Here is an 18038-nt window from a genome sequence, read left to right on the forward strand (position 1 = left end):
CCCGGTCAGTGGCACCAACTCTGAGTCCCAAAGGTGATGGATAACAAGGCAAGAGCCTGCCAAACCTTAGTACTAATATTGTCTGGCTCCTTTTAAGCATGTTAGGGGCAGGGAAACTGCAGGAGACATACAAGAAGGCCAAAAAGTTTCTATAACTGTGTCTTTAGTGGGCCTGCTCTGAGGAACTGCATGTCACTCACTAGAGATCTAGAGCCAGCAGAGGGGCCTTTAGATTCATGAGTGTGCTAGACTACTGAGCTTGCTAGACATGGAGTGTGGGGTGGGGCTCTAACCCATGGCTATTTGCAGAGCAACAATTAGACCTGCTTGTCCTGGAGAGACCTGCATTGTTTTAGAGAAACTTTCAAAAGAGAGAAATCTTACCCAGCTAAGATGGCTAATTGTTGTTGTTGTTATTATTTATTATTATTTAAGACTAGAACTTATGTTCTGTGCTTATTGACTTTGTGTTTCTTCAAGTTTCTATTTATAAATAAAAGGTATTAGATGGAAGAGTATCACCGATTCTTCCAAGGTATCCTAAGAAAAGCCAGAGACATTCCTCCCTTCAGACTCCTAGACCTGGATCACGGGTCTGAACTCTCAGCAGCAGTCATCAAATGTGACCCTCCCGCACACTGCGAGTATCCCTCATGCAGCCCTAGCTGTGCACTACAGGGACAGGAGAACAAACCAACTGAGCCTTCCATTGTGACCCTAACACACAACAGGCCGAGTTCAGGAACATCTGGGAAAGGATCCCGGCTGATGCTCCCATGTTGGCTCTCTGTGACCCCGTCCCTGTCATCTCTGCCTCATCCCCTCCCCCCAGCTGCAGGGCCTCCTAAAACAGGCTAGGTCCATACACTATTCTTTTTGTCTGCCGTGGCGCTCTCATTCTCAAAATTCTTTTTAAGGCCCAACTTTAATCACAGCCTCTCAGAAGCCCTCCCCATTACCCTGGAGGTGGCTTACCAACCTCTTTCATCTGACTTACTCATCTCCATTGAAGCATGTGGCATATAATTGAGTAGTTATTTCTTACAATACAGTAAAACTGGGGAGTGAGAATATTATACACACCTTATGGGCTCCTTAAGGGAAAAGGGCCTGATATCTCATTTTTTATTCCTGGCACCATGCCCAGGGCGTGATATAAGCTTACGAAAGGAATACAGCTGATTGTTTCCTTTTCCTTCTCCTCCCCAAGTATCTTCTCTCTAGAATGGTTTACACATAAACCTGGCCAGCTGTCAAATTTCAAGTCTGTCTTTGCTCTATTCTCAGTTTCCCAACAATGTTAATATAAAGCCACACGTAAGGGAAACTCAAAACTAGAACTTGCAGCCAAGTTTTAAAGGCCTGGAGAAAGTTGCCAACTGATGCGTACTTTTTGTTGCTCTGAGCTGACAGGGATATAAGCTCCCCACCCTAATACCCATCACCACCTATACCCTGACGGCCTGGGACACAAGAGCTGGCATGGCACCTGGGTCAGAGCAGTGTGGCCGGCATGTTTGCCCGCTGCCCCATGGTCTGTCTAGTGGTGCTTTTTGGGGACATTTCTTTGTAGAAGTTATTTCATAACTGGATTGTATAGTGTTGATGAAAAGTAGTGCCTGGTTATATATTCCCTCCAAAGAGAGTAATGTGTGTGTGGTCACCGAGGGCATTTTCCCTAGAAAAGTACAATTAGAAGGGAAGACTAGTGCTGCAGTCACTTGACCCTATGGCTTATCACATCACACAACGAGAGTCACTTGTCACCATTCTAACACAGTGTCATGTTCTTAAACAATCAAACTGGCTTCTTTCCTAAGCCTGGAGACCACTGCAGAGTGGTCTCTGTGTAGATCATACATAACACGCTGTCTGTGAAACTAGTCCATGTTTCCACTGGGCTTTGAAATAAGAGGCGAGTGCATCCAACAACCAAACAAAGTTGAAAACAGAGCTAGAAAATACTAGACTGTTGTTCCAGGTACACCAAGACGTGTAAATGAGTGCTTGCTCTTCGGCCTGGACTTGTCTGTGTTTGTACTTGAGGCTTCAGAACACCTCAAGAGCAGTTACCCAGCATCCTCGGCGCAGCCAGATGCCAGTGGAAGATGCAGCTCCTGAGCCAGCCCGTCCAGGTAGCAAGGCCTTTGTGTTAAGCAGCTCCCGACCTTCACAGGTGTCCTACCTTCCTGGACAATGCGGCTGTCTGTATCTGTGCGCAGTTTTCCTTTTGCGTGTCACGGCATCCTATCTCTGCTCCCTCTGACTGGTACCCACTTGCTCTGTGGAGGCCCTGGGCAGGCAGCACTCCTATCTTCTCAGCACGAGTCTTCCCAGAAGCTGTCTCAGGAGTGTTTTCTGCTAGGTTCTCATCAGCTGACTGTCATAGGCCACCTCTGAGAGCAAGCCTGTCTCCATTTCCCCACCTGTCTCATGTTCTTCTGTAGAAGCTGCCTGTTGCCATGCCTGTTTGGAAACACCCCATTTCTTTGTTTAAGCTGAACATAGCCTTCTCCAGCGCTGTTGATCCCACGCCGTCTTTGACACCTGTACTAGTTGTCCACAGTCTGGCTTCACCTGGCTGAGCCCCTGCTGAGGAATAACCTGCCTTCTCTCTCTGGCTCTCGTCTTCAAAGCTCAAAATTTCTTGAGAGTCTCGTTGCTAGCTCTTTATTAGTAGATGCTTTGGCCCTGTCTTCAGTGAACCTCAGCCCTACCGAGCAAGGTCTTTCTCTGCAGACCCTGGTTAGTGCTGTCTAAATTGGTAGTGTGGCATTCTAAGCACATCTTCTGCCTTAAGGCATCATGGGAGGTGTGGGTGGATAGAACTGTTAAGGTGACATGGTCATCAGAGTTTTTCTTCCTTGGCACTTAGGTTCTTTGCTTGCTTGGTCAAGCTGCTTTGTTTTTGCAATATAAAAGTCTTAGCTGAAAATTCACCTATCCCAGTTTCTGGAACTTTCTTCATCTTTACCACTGTTTAGGCAAGCAATTTAGTCCCTGACAAGAGGCCACTCAGGAGTTTAAAAAAAAAAAGCAACCTGAGAGTGCTGGGTTCAATTATGCCCTGTCGAAATGCTGTAGAGCAAGCAAGGAAAGGCGGACTCCTCCTCCAGAGAAACCGCCAAGCTCTGCCACTTCGCAGAGAAGTTCCACTCTAGGGCCAATGTCTCTATGGGCTTTGCTCACACAGGTACCTCCTTCAGCCATGTGGTAGGAGCACAGCTATGTGGGCCCATGTGACTCTCACATGTTTACGGTGACTGTGAAAGAGACGGTCCAGCTTGGACAGCCTGGCTCGGTGGCTTGCTGGTGACAGTGTTACGTGGCTGAGTCAGCACTATGAGCTTCTGGAGCTTGAGTGACAACAGTGTTTCTGTCACAGAGCTAGAGTAGAAACAGCGAGAGCTTAAGGCAAAACTGAGCAAGGTCTGTGGGCACCATGACCCCCCCCCCCAGCTAACTGAAATACTAAGTTATACTGTGCTGGGAGGTCTGTAGAAGCGTGACCTTCTCCCCGAGTGGGAGCCTGCCCTCTGTACACCCCAAGCCACACTTTGCTCCCCACGTTCCGTTTACCAGGGAGGCCTGGCCAGGCTAATCGACCAGGGGAGGTGCTTCAGAGCTATGAACTACTGGTGGTGGCCAGCCAGAACAGGGGCAGTCCACACCCTTGAGGACACTCTCTCGTGACTGAGTACTGAGTTTATGCTCACAGCAGCCCGTGCTGCTCAGGGTCAAGCCCGTCTCAGAGGCTGATGTGAAACTGTAGGGTGGTGGGAAGGGGTGCAGATACTATGGCTCCTGGGGATCAGGCCGACTGTAGCCACAGGACAGGAGAAAGCAGGCGAGCAAAGCCTGACCCTGCAGCCTCAGGTCTCCTTGTAAGCCCCGGGGTGAATTTTTATCCTCTGCTGGCACCTCACACAGGTATAGGCTCTCTTTGTGTGTCAGACTGGGTGACCACTGCCTGTCACACTTGGGCTTGCAGTGTAAGGTTGAACAAACACAACAGACAGGAAAGCAGGAGGTGGGGAGGCAGAGGGGTAGGCAGGTGTGAGCACACACACACACACACACACACACACACACACACACACACACTATAAGTCTCAGAAAACCACCAGAAAAGAGGATGCATGTAAACAGAGACGGCTTCACTTTGAGGACATGGCTAAGAGAAAGAGGAAGAACGTGGAACCTACAGGAGGCAGGCCAGGGCTGCTCAGGGACGGTGTAGTCACAGGTGACTGCGCCCCTGGAGATCCCTAGAAGGCTATGGGATTTGACCTTCAGTGGACAGGCCCCACTCAGAACTCGAAACTCACCCTATTATTCCTAACAGTGGCTCCCTGGCGGGAGCGGGGGGTGGGGTGGGGTGGGGGGAGTCATGATACTCTGGTCTCATGAGGCAGAGAGGACAGACTGGTGGAATAGAGAAGTTTGTCCAGTAGGGCCAAGCTGAAACAGAAAAGAAAGAACCCAGCCATGATGGTAGAGCATGTGGGAGTAGACGGCTGGTGGCCGGGTCCATACGAGGAAGACGGGTCCTGGAGGAGGAGACGCCAACACGCCAAGGGAGGTGGACTGCTAGCCATCTTCGCCTTGCCTTGTTGGCCACTACGACAACAAACTGAATTCTTGTCCTAGCAAAGGAAGTGACTGCGACGAAGGACCAGGGGATGGAGGGGAGACAGTATGATCCGTTAGGTGGGAATTCCCTCTTCCCCATTAACCTAAGCCAAAAAATCACCACCACCACCACTACCACCCTGGCCAAATCTGAGTAAGCCCAGGATATCAAGCAAAAAATAAAAGGTAAAGGTTTTTTGCTATCCCATCATGGTCTGGCTCTAGATTAACTTCCAATCTTTTCTCCCTCCCCACCCCACCCCCCCTTTTTAAGTAGGAACCCTTACCGACACAGGACTGAGTTTGGGTATGTGGCCTCCTGAGTGTGCATGCTACAACTGGGTGACGCCATGATTTTTCAGTGTGATCTGGGCCTGTGATACTTTCAGCCCATCCTCTCTTGCTTCTCTGCTGTCGCTTCGGCTTCTGGTACCCCTCAAGCTGCTCTCTAACGTAAAAATCAACTGCCAATCAAATGTCTTCTCCAGTGAGAGACCGAATCACGCTGTGATGTGTATGCAAAAATTCCATTTAGGACATTCTGTCCGTTAATGTTAGAGGAGTTGCCTGGAAACATTCCTAAGCCCAATGCTGAGGTCAGGTGGCTGGCCACGTGACCTTGACCGTGGGGTTGGTTGTTTGGGACTGCAATGGAAATTGGGGGCAACGATGATAGCATTACCCCCAAGAGATCTTACGTCCAGCGAGCTAATGTAGAGCTTAGTCTGCAGCCCAGGGTTTCTCAAAGTGTGGGCCACAGGCCATAAGTATCAGCTGGAGATGTTTGAAAATGAAAGACATATTCTTGAGTCTGAGGTCCAACCGACCAAACCAAGTCTCTGAGGGCTGACCTTTTGGAAAGGTCATTCGAACACAATCCTTATGCAGGTTTGGGAACCCCTGTTAGAAAACCACTGCAATTTGCAAACGCCCCTCTGAGTATAACCTCCAGTCAGTGCCATAAAGCCAGAATCTGAGAACAGAGCTGGGCAAATCATAATGTTCTGAGGACAACTGTGTAGCCAGCACCTAATTTCACGCCCATGTGCTATGATGAGGGTGAGGTGTGGAAAAGGGGCGGGGTGGGAAGGTGACATGTGCTCCCCGCCTCTTCACCAGGAATCATCCTCTCGGTGGCCCTGGCTGGTGCTCTTGGCATCTCCATTGTCCTGGCAGTGTCCATTTGGCTCTTCAAAAGGAAGAAGAGGTGAGTTGGTTTGGATTCAGAATTTCCTGTTCTGATGTGTGGCTTCTGTGCCCATGAGGGCTGGCCTATCTGGCAAGGCAACTTTGCGGAAGAGCCCTTATGTCACCAACGCTATCCTAGGAGTGCTGCTCTCCAAACGCCAGTGTCCTTGTATGAAACACTGGTCATGTGAGGGTCACTGTGCTCGGGTGTGGGGGCCACCCTACCGGCCTTGCTCTATTACCAGTGTTTGTCTTTGCACCAAGATCTTTACATCTGGTTTCTCTTCTGTGAGCCTAAAAAGAAAAATGAAGAAAAACCTGATCGCTCTCTCACTCGTGCTAGCCTTTTGCCCATGGTTTTATTGCCATGCTCGGCTTTTCCTAAGGCATAATTTATTTCTCTTGGTATGGAAAATAAGGCAGCTTCTAGGAGTTGGGGCATCAGAAGTTTGAAGTGGGGGTGGTGAGACCCTCAGGATGCAGGCCTACTATGAGTTGGCCTTGACATCGGAAAACAGATGGGTTCTGTTTCAGTTGATGCTTAGTGTTTACCATCCTCTCCAAGACCAACAGACCTGGGAAAGGTCCCCAAGAGAGGAACCAGGACTTTTAAAACTCCTCCATCCCACCCCTGAGCCTGGCCGCTCCCTGGCTCCCTCTCTCTGCTTTTTGACTAACAAGACTTGTGTTCTTATTGTTCCTGTAGCAGAAAAGGTGACAACAAGGGAGTCATTTATAAACCAGCCCTCAAGAAGGAGACTGAGGTCCACGCCTGAGGTCCCTGGCACTCTCAGACATCCAAGGAAGGACCTTGCTTTGGACACTACATACTTTGGCTCTCTGGACACTTGAAATACCTCAAGGTGTTCTTTCGAGCTCGCCTGTACCCCCTTCCCCCAGACTCTTGTGCGGCTTCCAGCTGGGGCTCCCCTGTTCTGTTGTCACAGCCACCCCAGGGCACCCAGTGAGGGGGATGACGTGCACTGGGGCAGGAGCCTTGAGCTGACTTCTCTAGCTGCGTGAGATGGCTAAAGGTTCTGAACTCTGGCCATGACCCTAGCCTGCTGGTGGACTGTTATGGTTTCCCACCCTGGGCTCTTCCTGGTACATTTGTAGTGTCCTGAATACTCTAGTTCTTCTCTAACCTTCCCGACCGGAACACGCGCCTCTCTGCTCAGGTGACACTTGGGAAACTCAGCTTCCTTCCTGAGGGAGGAGCTGTCTTCCTTACATTTCCTTCCTGCTCTAACAGGCCCCTCAGCCTGACCTCCCACCTGTGGGGAAGAACTGGGACAGGAAGCAGCAGATTATCAGAGAGAAAGGAAGATTGTAATACCAGGGCGTTTTCACAGTCCTGTCTTTTGGCTTAGGGACATTGACTAAACATTACGGCAAGGCAAGCCCAAATTCTGTTTCTCAGAGGGGATGGGAGGGAGATGGGGAACAGGGAACTGCGAGGCACGCACTGCCCACGACTCTCCCTTTGGAGTCAGAGCTGGGATAGGAGAGCAGTCTACCTTACTGCCCGCTTAGCCGCAGGAGCAGGAGGGCAGCTCTGCTCTACACCCGCTCTATGACCTGGAAACAGTTGCTTCCCCTCCCTGCAGCAGGTGTGAGCTCTGGAATGTTCTACTCTGTCTCGACCCCACAGGAAGCAGGACTACTGGGCAGATTTGCCTCTTTTCCCCAAACGTCAATTCTGCCTTGTCCGATATCCCTGCTGCCCACCCAGGGTTGCCTACTCCTCCGGCTGTGGGGAAGACTAAAGAGTGGTTAGCTAAAGTGTACCTCCGTATTATCAAAGCAGGAAGCTACCTGTGCAGAGCCACAAACAGGCCCTGGTACTTAAGTACCAAAACCAGCAGAACGCTTCTAAGACTCCCCCTGTCCTTCCCCGAGCCTCCCCTCAGTCACATAGTATCTGAGGACACCCAGCCCCTTCATGTTCCTCCCAGAGAGGTGAGAACCCTGGGGAGACCAGTCAGTTCCATGGCTCAAAAGAAGCCTCAGCCACCAGCCCCTACCTGCTAGTTCTTTGCAGTTCATAGGGAGTTCTCTGATTTAATCTCATTTGACAGCGTAGAATGTCCTCTTGAAGCACACACACACACACACACACACACACACACCCCACACCCCTACACCCCCCACACACACACCCATATATATATATATATATTTTTTTTTTTTCCTACTCTCTCTGTCTTGATGATCTTTTTCTACTATTACAACATTTCCTGGTAGCAAGGCCTGTGTCCTTGTAGTGTAATTCACTGGACAAGGTTGCAGGTGACCTGATGGGGCTCAGCTGTGTGTGCAGTACATGTGCAGGCACACGGATCTCTGGCAGCCTGTGAGTCTGGGTGCCAGCCTAGCCTTGAAACCAACATTCCTGACGGTGTCATCACAGTAAGGATAAGCCTCAAGAAGAGGGAATACAATTTAGCTGGCCTCCTGACCTTGGTCCAGAGTCACCAGTCAGAACCTAGCGTAACGCGAGCGCTCCAGGACAGCAAGACTGTCTCAAAGAACTACACACCGACAAGTTACGTGACAATGCAGCAAGACCATCGTACCTGGCTCGAGGACTGAGTAGTCATGAAAGGAGATTGCTAGGCGTGAAAACAGTGCCATTTCTCCTTCCCTCTTCCCCTTCAGCACGGTCCAGGCATTCAGTCCTCGTTCAACCCTCATGGCTGAGATGAGACAGAGCCAGGGAGGCAGAAAGAGAGCTCCAAGAATCAGCGCTGTCAACCTCTAACTCTCCAAGACGCAGCCTTCCTCAGATTCCCACTCATTCTGTGGACACCTGGCCGCCACTGAGGGGAAGCCAGTGCTGTGGTGTGTGACGCACAGCTCGCCGTGCACCCTGTAACCCAGCCGTGCGAGGTGCGAGGTGGGTGCCTACACAGGGCTGGGCACACGGTAGATGGAACGACCAACACAAGACCAGGGAGGGTGGGGGCATGCACTGGGGTCACAAGGAAGGCACTGGCTTCTGCAGTCTTCCCTCTGCCTCTAACAGGAGAATTCGGGTCTCTCTGTTGCTTTTTTTTTAGTATCCATCTTCTATTATAGTAAATCCTGTATCCATGGCTCTCACAGACATTCTAGAATTTGCTGCACTGACTGCTTTAATCATATTTCTATTCCTTTCCCTCTCAGCATGCTTTGAGGCCTCCCAATCAGCCCTGAGAAGGTGCCGGGGGCGGCAGGACCCCTGGTCCCCGTGCCTCAGCCCACAGGCCACTGTGATGACGGTCCATTTAGCACTACCATATTTATTGTACCAATGATTGTAATGAAGACATACACTGAAAATGTAAGAGATTATAATAAAAATGTTTTTTTTCCACATCGGACTGATTTTTTTTCCTGAGGTAAGAGTGGAGGAAGCGTGACTGTTGGTGACGAGTGACGAGTGAGAACAAAGGGTTTTGTCATTTGCATCCAGCTCTTAGAATCTGGCTCCGAAGGAAAACGCACAGACGGACTTAATCACTTAGAGGGCAGGTGTGAGTCACATAGCTGCTTATTAGTGAGGCTGGGAAATCCGGAGTAATTAGGGGAGCATTTAGGAGGGGACTGGGGTATAAGCAAGGCCTTAAAGAACAAGGCCTTGGATGCCTGCTTTCCCAGCAGTCGCGAGGCTGAGGCAGGAGCATCAGGAGGCCCAGGCCAGGGACCTGAGAGGTGGCTAAGAGCACTTGATGACCTTGCAGAGAGCTGGTCTGGTTCCTACCACCCATGTCTGGTGGCTCACTGTGACCTGTGACTCCAGCCCCTCTTATGGCTTTGAGGTACCCATACCCACATTAGATTTGAACAGATGGATGGAAAAAGATGAGGTATCACAAACCAAAGGGCGGTGGCTGTAGGGAAGGGAATAGGTCTGTGTCTTGTTGTTTTTAAATATCAATATTATCAGTATGCCCACCTAGCAATCCATCAAGACACAGACACTTGCTATATTTTAAAATAGCCTTAGTTAACCTGGCGCAGGGCAGATATCAATCCTCTAAACTACCTCCCATAGTGGGGCAGGCATGGGATCCCTGTCTCAATCCCATGCCATCTGCTTCTAATAACTTCTATCAAGTTACCTCCCATCCATAATCCCAGATACTTGCTAATGTTCTTCATCTGGGCCGGATTCTCCATCCACGCCGTGGGCCATGTGCTTCTCCTCCGTCTAACCCATGGCGGCCTCCTCTCTTCTCCTCAGGGTCTTTCTTCCTCCTCTTCTTCCCAGGATTTCTCTTTCTCTCTAAGCCTCAGAACCTTAGCCACGGCTATCTCACCTGCCCTGCCCAGGTGGAATGGCTTTTTATTAATTAGCATCAAAATACACCAAACCATCCCCCAACAGTGTTTTTTCTTACCCCTGAGACTACTGCATGCTGTAGGTGGGTGGCCTCTCGGCTACCTGTTTCCTTGTTTCGGATTCTTTGCAAAACATGCTATCACCTCCAAATAAATTTTTGTCTAAATCCAGATTTCACACACTGCTTTGCTGAGGAGGCAGCACTGGGCTGGTTACAGTGGGTCCCGTCATCGTGTGGATTTATTCAGAACCGCCTCCAAGCTCCACTCTGTAACTGTGAGCTATCCGCGAGTAACATGCTCTGGGAGGGACAGAGCAGCGGACCCAACTTTGGACTACAAGTGTTGATGGTTGCTTTACAGAGAGCACACGCGTTCTCCAGCCCTCCACCCTGGCATGCTTTCAGGTGTCATAGGCATTGGCAGGGGTGCAGACAGGAGGGGGCTCCCTGAAGCCACAGAGCTCCCTTAAACGGCCATGCTTGTGACATACCCCTCTAGGCAGGAGGCTGGGAAGACACTTCTTGAATCGGGCAGTATCTCCTCCCTCACAGCCTTTCTCCACATTCTATAAAATCAAGGCTCATCTGGGTTAAGCCAGGGAAGCAGGCAGGTGGGAGACACCAGTGGCAGAAAGCCTTCAAGCCCTTCCTCAGCTTGATCGTCCCCTCATCTAAATATAGATAAAATTACATAAGCTAGGCCTTGAAGAAAAACCACAGGACACTTGTGTTACCAGCCCTTGAGAGGCTGAGGTAAGGAGGGTCAGGAGTTCAAGACCAGCCTTGACTACATAGTGAGACCCCCCCCCCCATACACACACAATTTCAAAAAGAAAAAAAGTGAACTTGAACAGATGGATGGAAAAGAAGGAAGCATCCCCAAACCAAAGAACTATGGATGTATCATTCACTAGAGATAAAATATAATTGTTATACCCCGCGCGCTTTAGGTCATCAGTTTTCAAACTGTGAATCATGACCCCATTTAGGATTCACATATCAGATATTTACATTATAATTCATAATAGTAGCAAAATTATTGTTATGCAGTAGCAATAAAACAATTTTATGGCTGGGGGTCACCAAAATCTGAGGAGCTTTATATAATGGTCACAGCATTAGGAAGGTTGAGAACCACTGCTTTAGACTTTCTAGTATCCAGAAAAAAAACAAAAACAAAAACAAAAACAAAAAAAAAAAAACCAAACAAACAACAACAAAAAACCAGTGACAGTCGGGCACTGGTGATGCACACCTTTAATCCCAGCACTCAGAAGGCAGAGGCAGGTGGATCTCTGTGAGTTTGAGGCCAGTCAATGCAAGTTCAGGACAGCCAGGGCTACATAGGGTCCAGGTGCTAGGGAGTGACTTGTATCTGCGGTGTCCCGGTGCTTTTGTGTAACTTGCACTGTGGCTGGTGCCTGATCATCCTCAGTAGAGCCTGACCTTTCTTCCTTCTTCCCTCCCTCCCTCTTCTCATCTCCTCAAAGTCCTCAGGTCCTCTCACCTACAAGGCATTTCTAGACTTTGGGTGCCAGCCAGGCTGAAGAAGTCCTAGCATGCACACGTGGGCTCTGTTGGTAGCACTGTTCACTATGGATCTGCCCCATGTTAGAGAGTGATGCTCCTTCGGGGAGTCACGAATCCCACAAGGTCCACTCCCGGGAGAGGTGGACACCTCTGTGGCATCTGCAAGAAGCAGAGGCAGAATCTCTAGCCATCATCTGCAAGGTAGATCTGAGTACGGCCACACCAAGCTGCCATCCACTCTGAAGGTCACCCAGCCAGGGAGGGGCTCCCAGTGGCTCTTATGACTCAGATTTGACTATCGCACCAGGTTGCAGGGTGATGTGAGGCTGGATGCCACAGGGAGAACCCCGTTCCACTTGTGTCCTTTCATTATGTAATGACTTGGCACAGACGAGGGCCAAAATGCTTTGCTGCACTGAATAATTCACCATAAAAATGTTTGTTACCAGATGACCCACATTTGACTGTATCATCACGCCTGTATGTCAGCCCGCAGTTGCCTTGAACAGCCTTGACTGTTTCAATGTGCTTTCGCTCCACGGTGTAACCACCCAGGGAAACGTGGAGCATTGCCTACATCTCCCAAGTGGGAAAGAAGCATTTGGTGAGTGACAGAGCATCATAGTCTTCATCAGCAGAACTAGGCTCCCCTCCACAGGCCACACCTTATTTTTTAAGAATATTACATTTCTCTCTCCCTCTCTGTCTCTGTGCAGTCTACCCTGCCCCCACTCTCCCCCCTCTGTCTGTCTCTGTCTGTTTCTGTCTCTGTCTCTCTGTCTGTCTCTGTGCACACTGTGTCTCTCTGTCTCTGCTCTTTGTGTCTTTCCATCTTTCTGTGTGTGTGTGTGTGCACGTGTGTGTGTGTGTTGTCTATGTCTACATGTGTGCTCAGGCACATGCAGAGACCAGAGGACAACTTGTGGAAGCCCTTTTTCTCCTTCCCACCATGTGGGTCCCCTGCAGGCCCCCAGGCTTGCCAGCAGGCGCTTTACTCGCAGGGCTGTCTTGCTGCTCTGAAAGCACTTTCTTGCAAAAGAACTCACAGTCCTTGCCCCAGTCACGCAATGATCCCGAAGGCTGGAGGCACTAAATGATTTCCAGAGTGTCAACAGCCTCCTGCCTTCAATCTGCTTGGTGGCATTAAGCTCTGACTTCTCCTCAGGTACAGTGTGGCCCAGCATCCCCAGCTGTAGTGGACAGAGGAGCTGGTAGGGATGGTATCCTTACCTCTTATTTCAGTAAAACTAAATTCCCAAGGCCACATGTATTGCCCTTTCTCTTTTCCTAAGGCAGGTCTAGAGAAAAACAGTAAATATACACACAGTGTGAATATATGCTTCTCAGTCATTACTTGAATATAATAATGTCATATGAGACAATTCTAAAGAATGCAAACATAGTGACAGGGAACAGATCAGTGGCTGCCTGGGGAGACTGAGTGGTATGTGTGCACGTGTGTGTGTGTGTGTGTGTGTGTGTGTGTGTGTGTGTGTGTGTGTAAGGATTGCACAAGTATATGAGAAGTGGCTGGACTGGTGGCTTGCTCATTATCTTGGTTTCTCCATGTGTGTCAAGAAGGTTCAAATTTTACACTTTAAATACACACCTTATTATAGCAATTACATAATTCAATAAATATGGGGAGGAAGGGAGACCCACATATAGGCAAAGCATATGATATCCTCCTCTTGGCCACCAAGTAGGAGGGGCTTGGCCAGGGCTGTATCTCCCTTCCCTTGGATTCCCACTGTGGGGAGGAGCGTGGTCTCTATTCACTCGGCCAGCTATGACCGCTCAACACTGTAAGCCAAACTCACCATTTCCACTTGAGTTCACTCCTTCAAGCATTAACTCTTTTAACTGCCTACAATGTGCACAACAAATGCAGGATCCCAGGTTCAAGGGCAACACTGAGACGTCTGCAGCTACTCAGTGATGATACGCTACACACGCTGCCCGTGGATGGATATATATATATATATATATATATATATATATATATATATGTATATATATATATATATATATATATATTCTAGTGAAAGATAACATAACCAGTTAGCATATCCAAACAAATAATGGCATACACACAAAACTAAATTCTATTCAGCAATAAAAAGTTGCAAATGCTGATGTTAACTAAAACAAACGAATCTTGGGAAATTCTTGGGCAAAAGAAGCCAGAGGCAGAAACATAGTTCATGTTATTCTAGATATATACATTTCACAAATAAGTAAGACCTTTTTGAAAAAATATATATATATTTGTTGGGGGAGGGGCACACAAGCCAGGTGTGTGTGTGGTGGTTAGAGAACAAGTTTGCCGTGTCAGTTCTCTCTTTCTACCTTCACATGGGCTCTGGGGACTGAACTCAGGTCACCAGGCTTGTGTGACAAGTACCTTCATCCACTGAGCCATCTTGATGGCTCCAAACAAGCGAAATTTACCTCTGATGATAGATGTGAGAGCCACTGGTTGTGTCAGGGTAGAGTGGCTCGAAGGGAGGAGGAGCAAGCGTTAGGGAAAGGAACTGCTCTGTGACTTGGGAGAGACGAGTGACAAGGATACACGGGGGCCAGTGCATACACAAATCCCATCACAAATCATTTCATTGTGCGTCAATTATCCCCTGATTTAAGAATAAACAAGTAAGGATCACCTGTCTAAGTCTAGTGAAGTCAGGTGGGGCTCCTCACAGGAGATGGCGCTTGAGAAGGACCTTGAAGTCAGATGCTTCCTAGTTGGAGCTAGAAAGAACAAAAATGTGGAGATACAGGCCAGACATGGTGGCACACTCCTTTAATCCCAGCACTTGGGAGGCAGAGGCAGACAGATCTCTGTGAGTTCAAGGCCAGCCTGGTCTACAAAGGGAGTCCAGGACAGACAGGACTGCACAGAGAAACCCTGTCTTGGAAAAAAAGAAAAGAAAAAGGAAAAAAGAAAATGTGGAGATATGACAGTTCATGGTGTCACTAAATAAAAGAAACCCCAATATGTATCTTATAATATCAGGAATGGAGGGTAGGTCTTTGATTCATTTAGAATTTTTATACAGGGTGAGATATCCTAATTTCATTCTTCTATTTGTGGACATTGATTTCTCAGGTTTATTTGAAGAGGCAAGCTTTTTCTCCAATGTATGGCTTTCAAGGCATCTTTTTTTCCCTCTGTGTACTCTTGGCTGTCCTGGACTCTCTTTGTAGACCAGACTGGCCTTGAACTCACAGAGATCCCCCTGCCTCTGCTTCCTGAGTGCAGGGATTGAAGGCTTTCGAGACATCTTTGCCAGGGCTCAGCTAGCTCCAGCTCTGTGCTTTATTCCTGTGTACGCTTTCTTCTGTTCTGTTCGTCCTCATGTGTGTTCTTGTGTCAGTCTCGTGCTGTTTCTGTTACTGTAAGTGTGTAGTATAATTCGGAATCAGGCGTAGTGAAACTCCCAACACTGCACTGTCTGTCTAGGATCGTTGGCAATTTGTGGTATACTTTTATATGAAGTTTAGGGTTGATTTTTTTCTAAGTTGGTGAAGAATGTAACTGGCATTGTAATGATGATTTCACTGAATTTGTAGATCATTCTCAGCAATATAACCATTTTTACAATTTTTAAAATTTATTTATTTATTTATTTATTTATTTATTTAGGAAAGTGTCTTACTCTGTGGTACTGGCTTACCTGAAACTTGCTCTATAGACCAAGTTATCCTCAAACTTGCAGCGACCTTCCTGCCTCTGCGTCCAAAGTGCTGGGGTTGTAGTGCTGCGCTACCATAGGTGTAACCTTCTGATCCATGAGCGTGGGACACTTTCCTTCTACGTGCTTTGCTTATTTCTTTTCTCTTTCCCCCTTCCCCTCTCCCTCCCGCTTCAGTGTTTTAAAGTTGTCATTGCAGATGCCTTTTATCTCCTCCGTTAGGTCTAGGACTATTTTTACGCTGTCACGAACAGGATTATGTCCCTGATTTCTTTCTCAGCATGTTCATTATTGGTACTTAGACAAGCTACTGATGGTGTACGTTGACTGCATATTCTGCTATTTTACTCAAAAATGTTTGCAGATTGAAGAGGTTTCTTTTAAGTACAGGATAATTTGACTTCTTCCTTTCACATCTGTGCATCTTTTCCTTCTCTTACTTTATTGCTCTAGTTATGGCTTTAAACACTATACTGTAGAAGTGTAGATCAAATGTGTACTTGTGTCTTCCTCATTCCTGATCTTAGGGGAAAAATGTCTATCAGGGCCTTATACTACCTGGGTCAAGGGGTCTCTCCAGTTCGTCTCCTCCTTAAGTCTTCCTATCTTACCCACTAAAGAGAAAGCTAAGAGAATGCCCAGGGTGAGCCCCACTGACGAGCTGATACCTAGTTTTAATATTATAGGACAGGGTTGGGCGTAGTGGCGCATGTCTTTAATCCCAGCACTCGGGAGGCAGAGGCAGGCAGATCGCTGTGAGTTCGAGGCCAGCCTGGTCTACAATGTGAGTCCAGGACGGCCAAGGCTACACAGAGAAACCCTGACTTGAGGGAAAAAAAGATTATAGGACAGTGGTTCTCAACATGTATGTGGAGTCACATATCAGATATTTACATTACGATTCGTAACAGTAGCAAAATTACAGTTATGAAGTAGCAACAAAATAATTTTATGTTTGGGGCTCACCGCAACACGAGGGACTGTATTAAAGGGCTGCAGCATTAGGAAGGCTGAGGACCACCATTATAGGCTGTGGCCCATCTTACTGCTGCAACAACAGAACTCCAGTATGTAACTGTGCTACAGCAGAAAAAACTGCAAGACAGTCAGTCCCTGAAATAAGCATGCAAGGAGGCCACAGCCAAGAGGACAGCAAAACAAGAGCATCCCAAGGGGACCCCAAGTTTCTGGCACAGACAGCAAACTTAAGGGACCCGTTTTTGGTATAAATAACCAGCAAATGTTAAATGTAGTCTAGGCTATACAGTTAACACGAAACTCACCCGAACAGCTTAGTTTACGAGGTGATCTGCAGCTCTCAACAGATGATGCCAAGGCCATAGTAAGAAGCCAGCATGAGTCAGAGCACTCAAATACACACACACACACACACACACACACACACACACACACACACACACACACATACACACACACACACCTCTACTAAATACATACACGGAAACAGAAAAAGAGGCAAGAATAAAGCTGAGTCTGAAAAGATACAGATTTTTATATTTTTCTTTTTTCAAAAACTACATATTTATTTTTATCCAATATGTATGAGGAGTGTTTGGTTGCATACATGTAATGCATCATGTAAATACAGTGCCATTAGAAGAAAGAAGAGGGTGTCAGAACCCCTGGAATTGGAGGCATAGGAAGTTGTGAACTTCTATGTTCTGGGATCTGAACCTGTATCCTCTTCGAGAGCAGCAAGTGCTCTTAACCACTGAGCCGCCTCGCCTACTCTCAGATTTTCTGTTTCTTGAATAAGCTTTATGACTGTTCCTTAGACTTAATTTAATCTAAAATTTAAAATATTACTATTTTAACTTATATAATTAAATAATGCCCGTGGAGGCCAGGGCTGCTGGATCCCTTTGAAGTTAGGGTCCATGATTGTGAGCTGCCAGACACAGTCTCTGGGAACAGAAACCACAGTCACCTCTCCACTCCCTGACAATTTACATTTATTGACATTAAGTTGACCTCAGTATTCCCTTTCTATTTGTTATCATCAGATCTGTAGGGATGCTTCATTTTTCCTTTTGCTATTAACTGTGTTGTTCTCTTCTTCCGTTAGCTTCAGTTTTTCCTTCTTTTCCTAATTTCTGATTTCAAACACCCATATTTATCTAATAAGCCTTTGATGACAAATATGTCCCTCTCCGCTCCCTCCCCAGGGACTCTGATTTAGGAACTGCTTTCCTCTCTCCTACATCAGCTTCCCCCTCTCTGCTGAATCACTCCCATCAGTACATCTTGAACGTAGGCACAGCCCTTATCGTAACACAAAAGAGCAGCCTCCGTGGTCCCACACCTCCTCGGGCTTTCCTCCCACCACTCTCTAGTCCTGTACCCAGGAGGCTGACGTGTCCGCCCACCCTCCAGCACCCACTCCATTAGGGTGATCAGCCTGGTCTCCACAGTGCCGTTGCTTCCACAGAGGTCACCAGCAAGTTTCAGCTCCCTCCTCGTTGCCATCTGCTCCGCTCTTCTCACTCATCAATCAGCAGCATTTGACAGCGTTTGCTTTTGCTCCCAGCATACCACCCTCCGCTGGTGTCTCTCCCTCCCTCTCTTCCCCCTCCCTCTCTTCCTCCCTCCCTCCCTCCTTCCCTTCCCAACTGCTCCCCTTTCCAGCTCTCACTTGGCTTCCCAGCCA

At 48.0% G+C, this 18038-nt stretch overlaps 1 protein-coding gene across 3 annotated transcripts in view; it reads left to right on the plus strand.

Moving 5' to 3' along the window:
* The window catches only part of CA12 (carbonic anhydrase 12), a 56260-nt gene extending 47085 nt beyond the window's left edge, over positions 1-9175 (plus strand). Inside the window, exons 9-11 of one of the 3 annotated variants that reach the window (XM_084781607.1) lie at positions 4907-4939; positions 5752-5839; positions 6527-9175. In XM_084781607.1, the coding sequence (XP_084637733.1) occupies positions 4907-4939; positions 5752-5839; positions 6527-6596 (191 nt within the window). In that variant the 3' untranslated portion in view covers positions 6597-9175. The remainder of the gene's footprint in view (positions 1-4906; positions 4940-5751; positions 5840-6526) is intronic. The other 2 variants (XM_084781608.1, XM_084781609.1) reach the window with 2 other exon arrangements.
* The last annotated feature ends 8863 nt before the right edge of the window (positions 9176-18038 follow it).

This window comes from Acomys minous (genome assembly GCF_964271855.1).
Source record: "Acomys minous genome assembly, chromosome: 5".
Lineage (NCBI taxonomy): Eukaryota > Metazoa > Chordata > Mammalia > Rodentia > Muridae > Acomys > Acomys minous.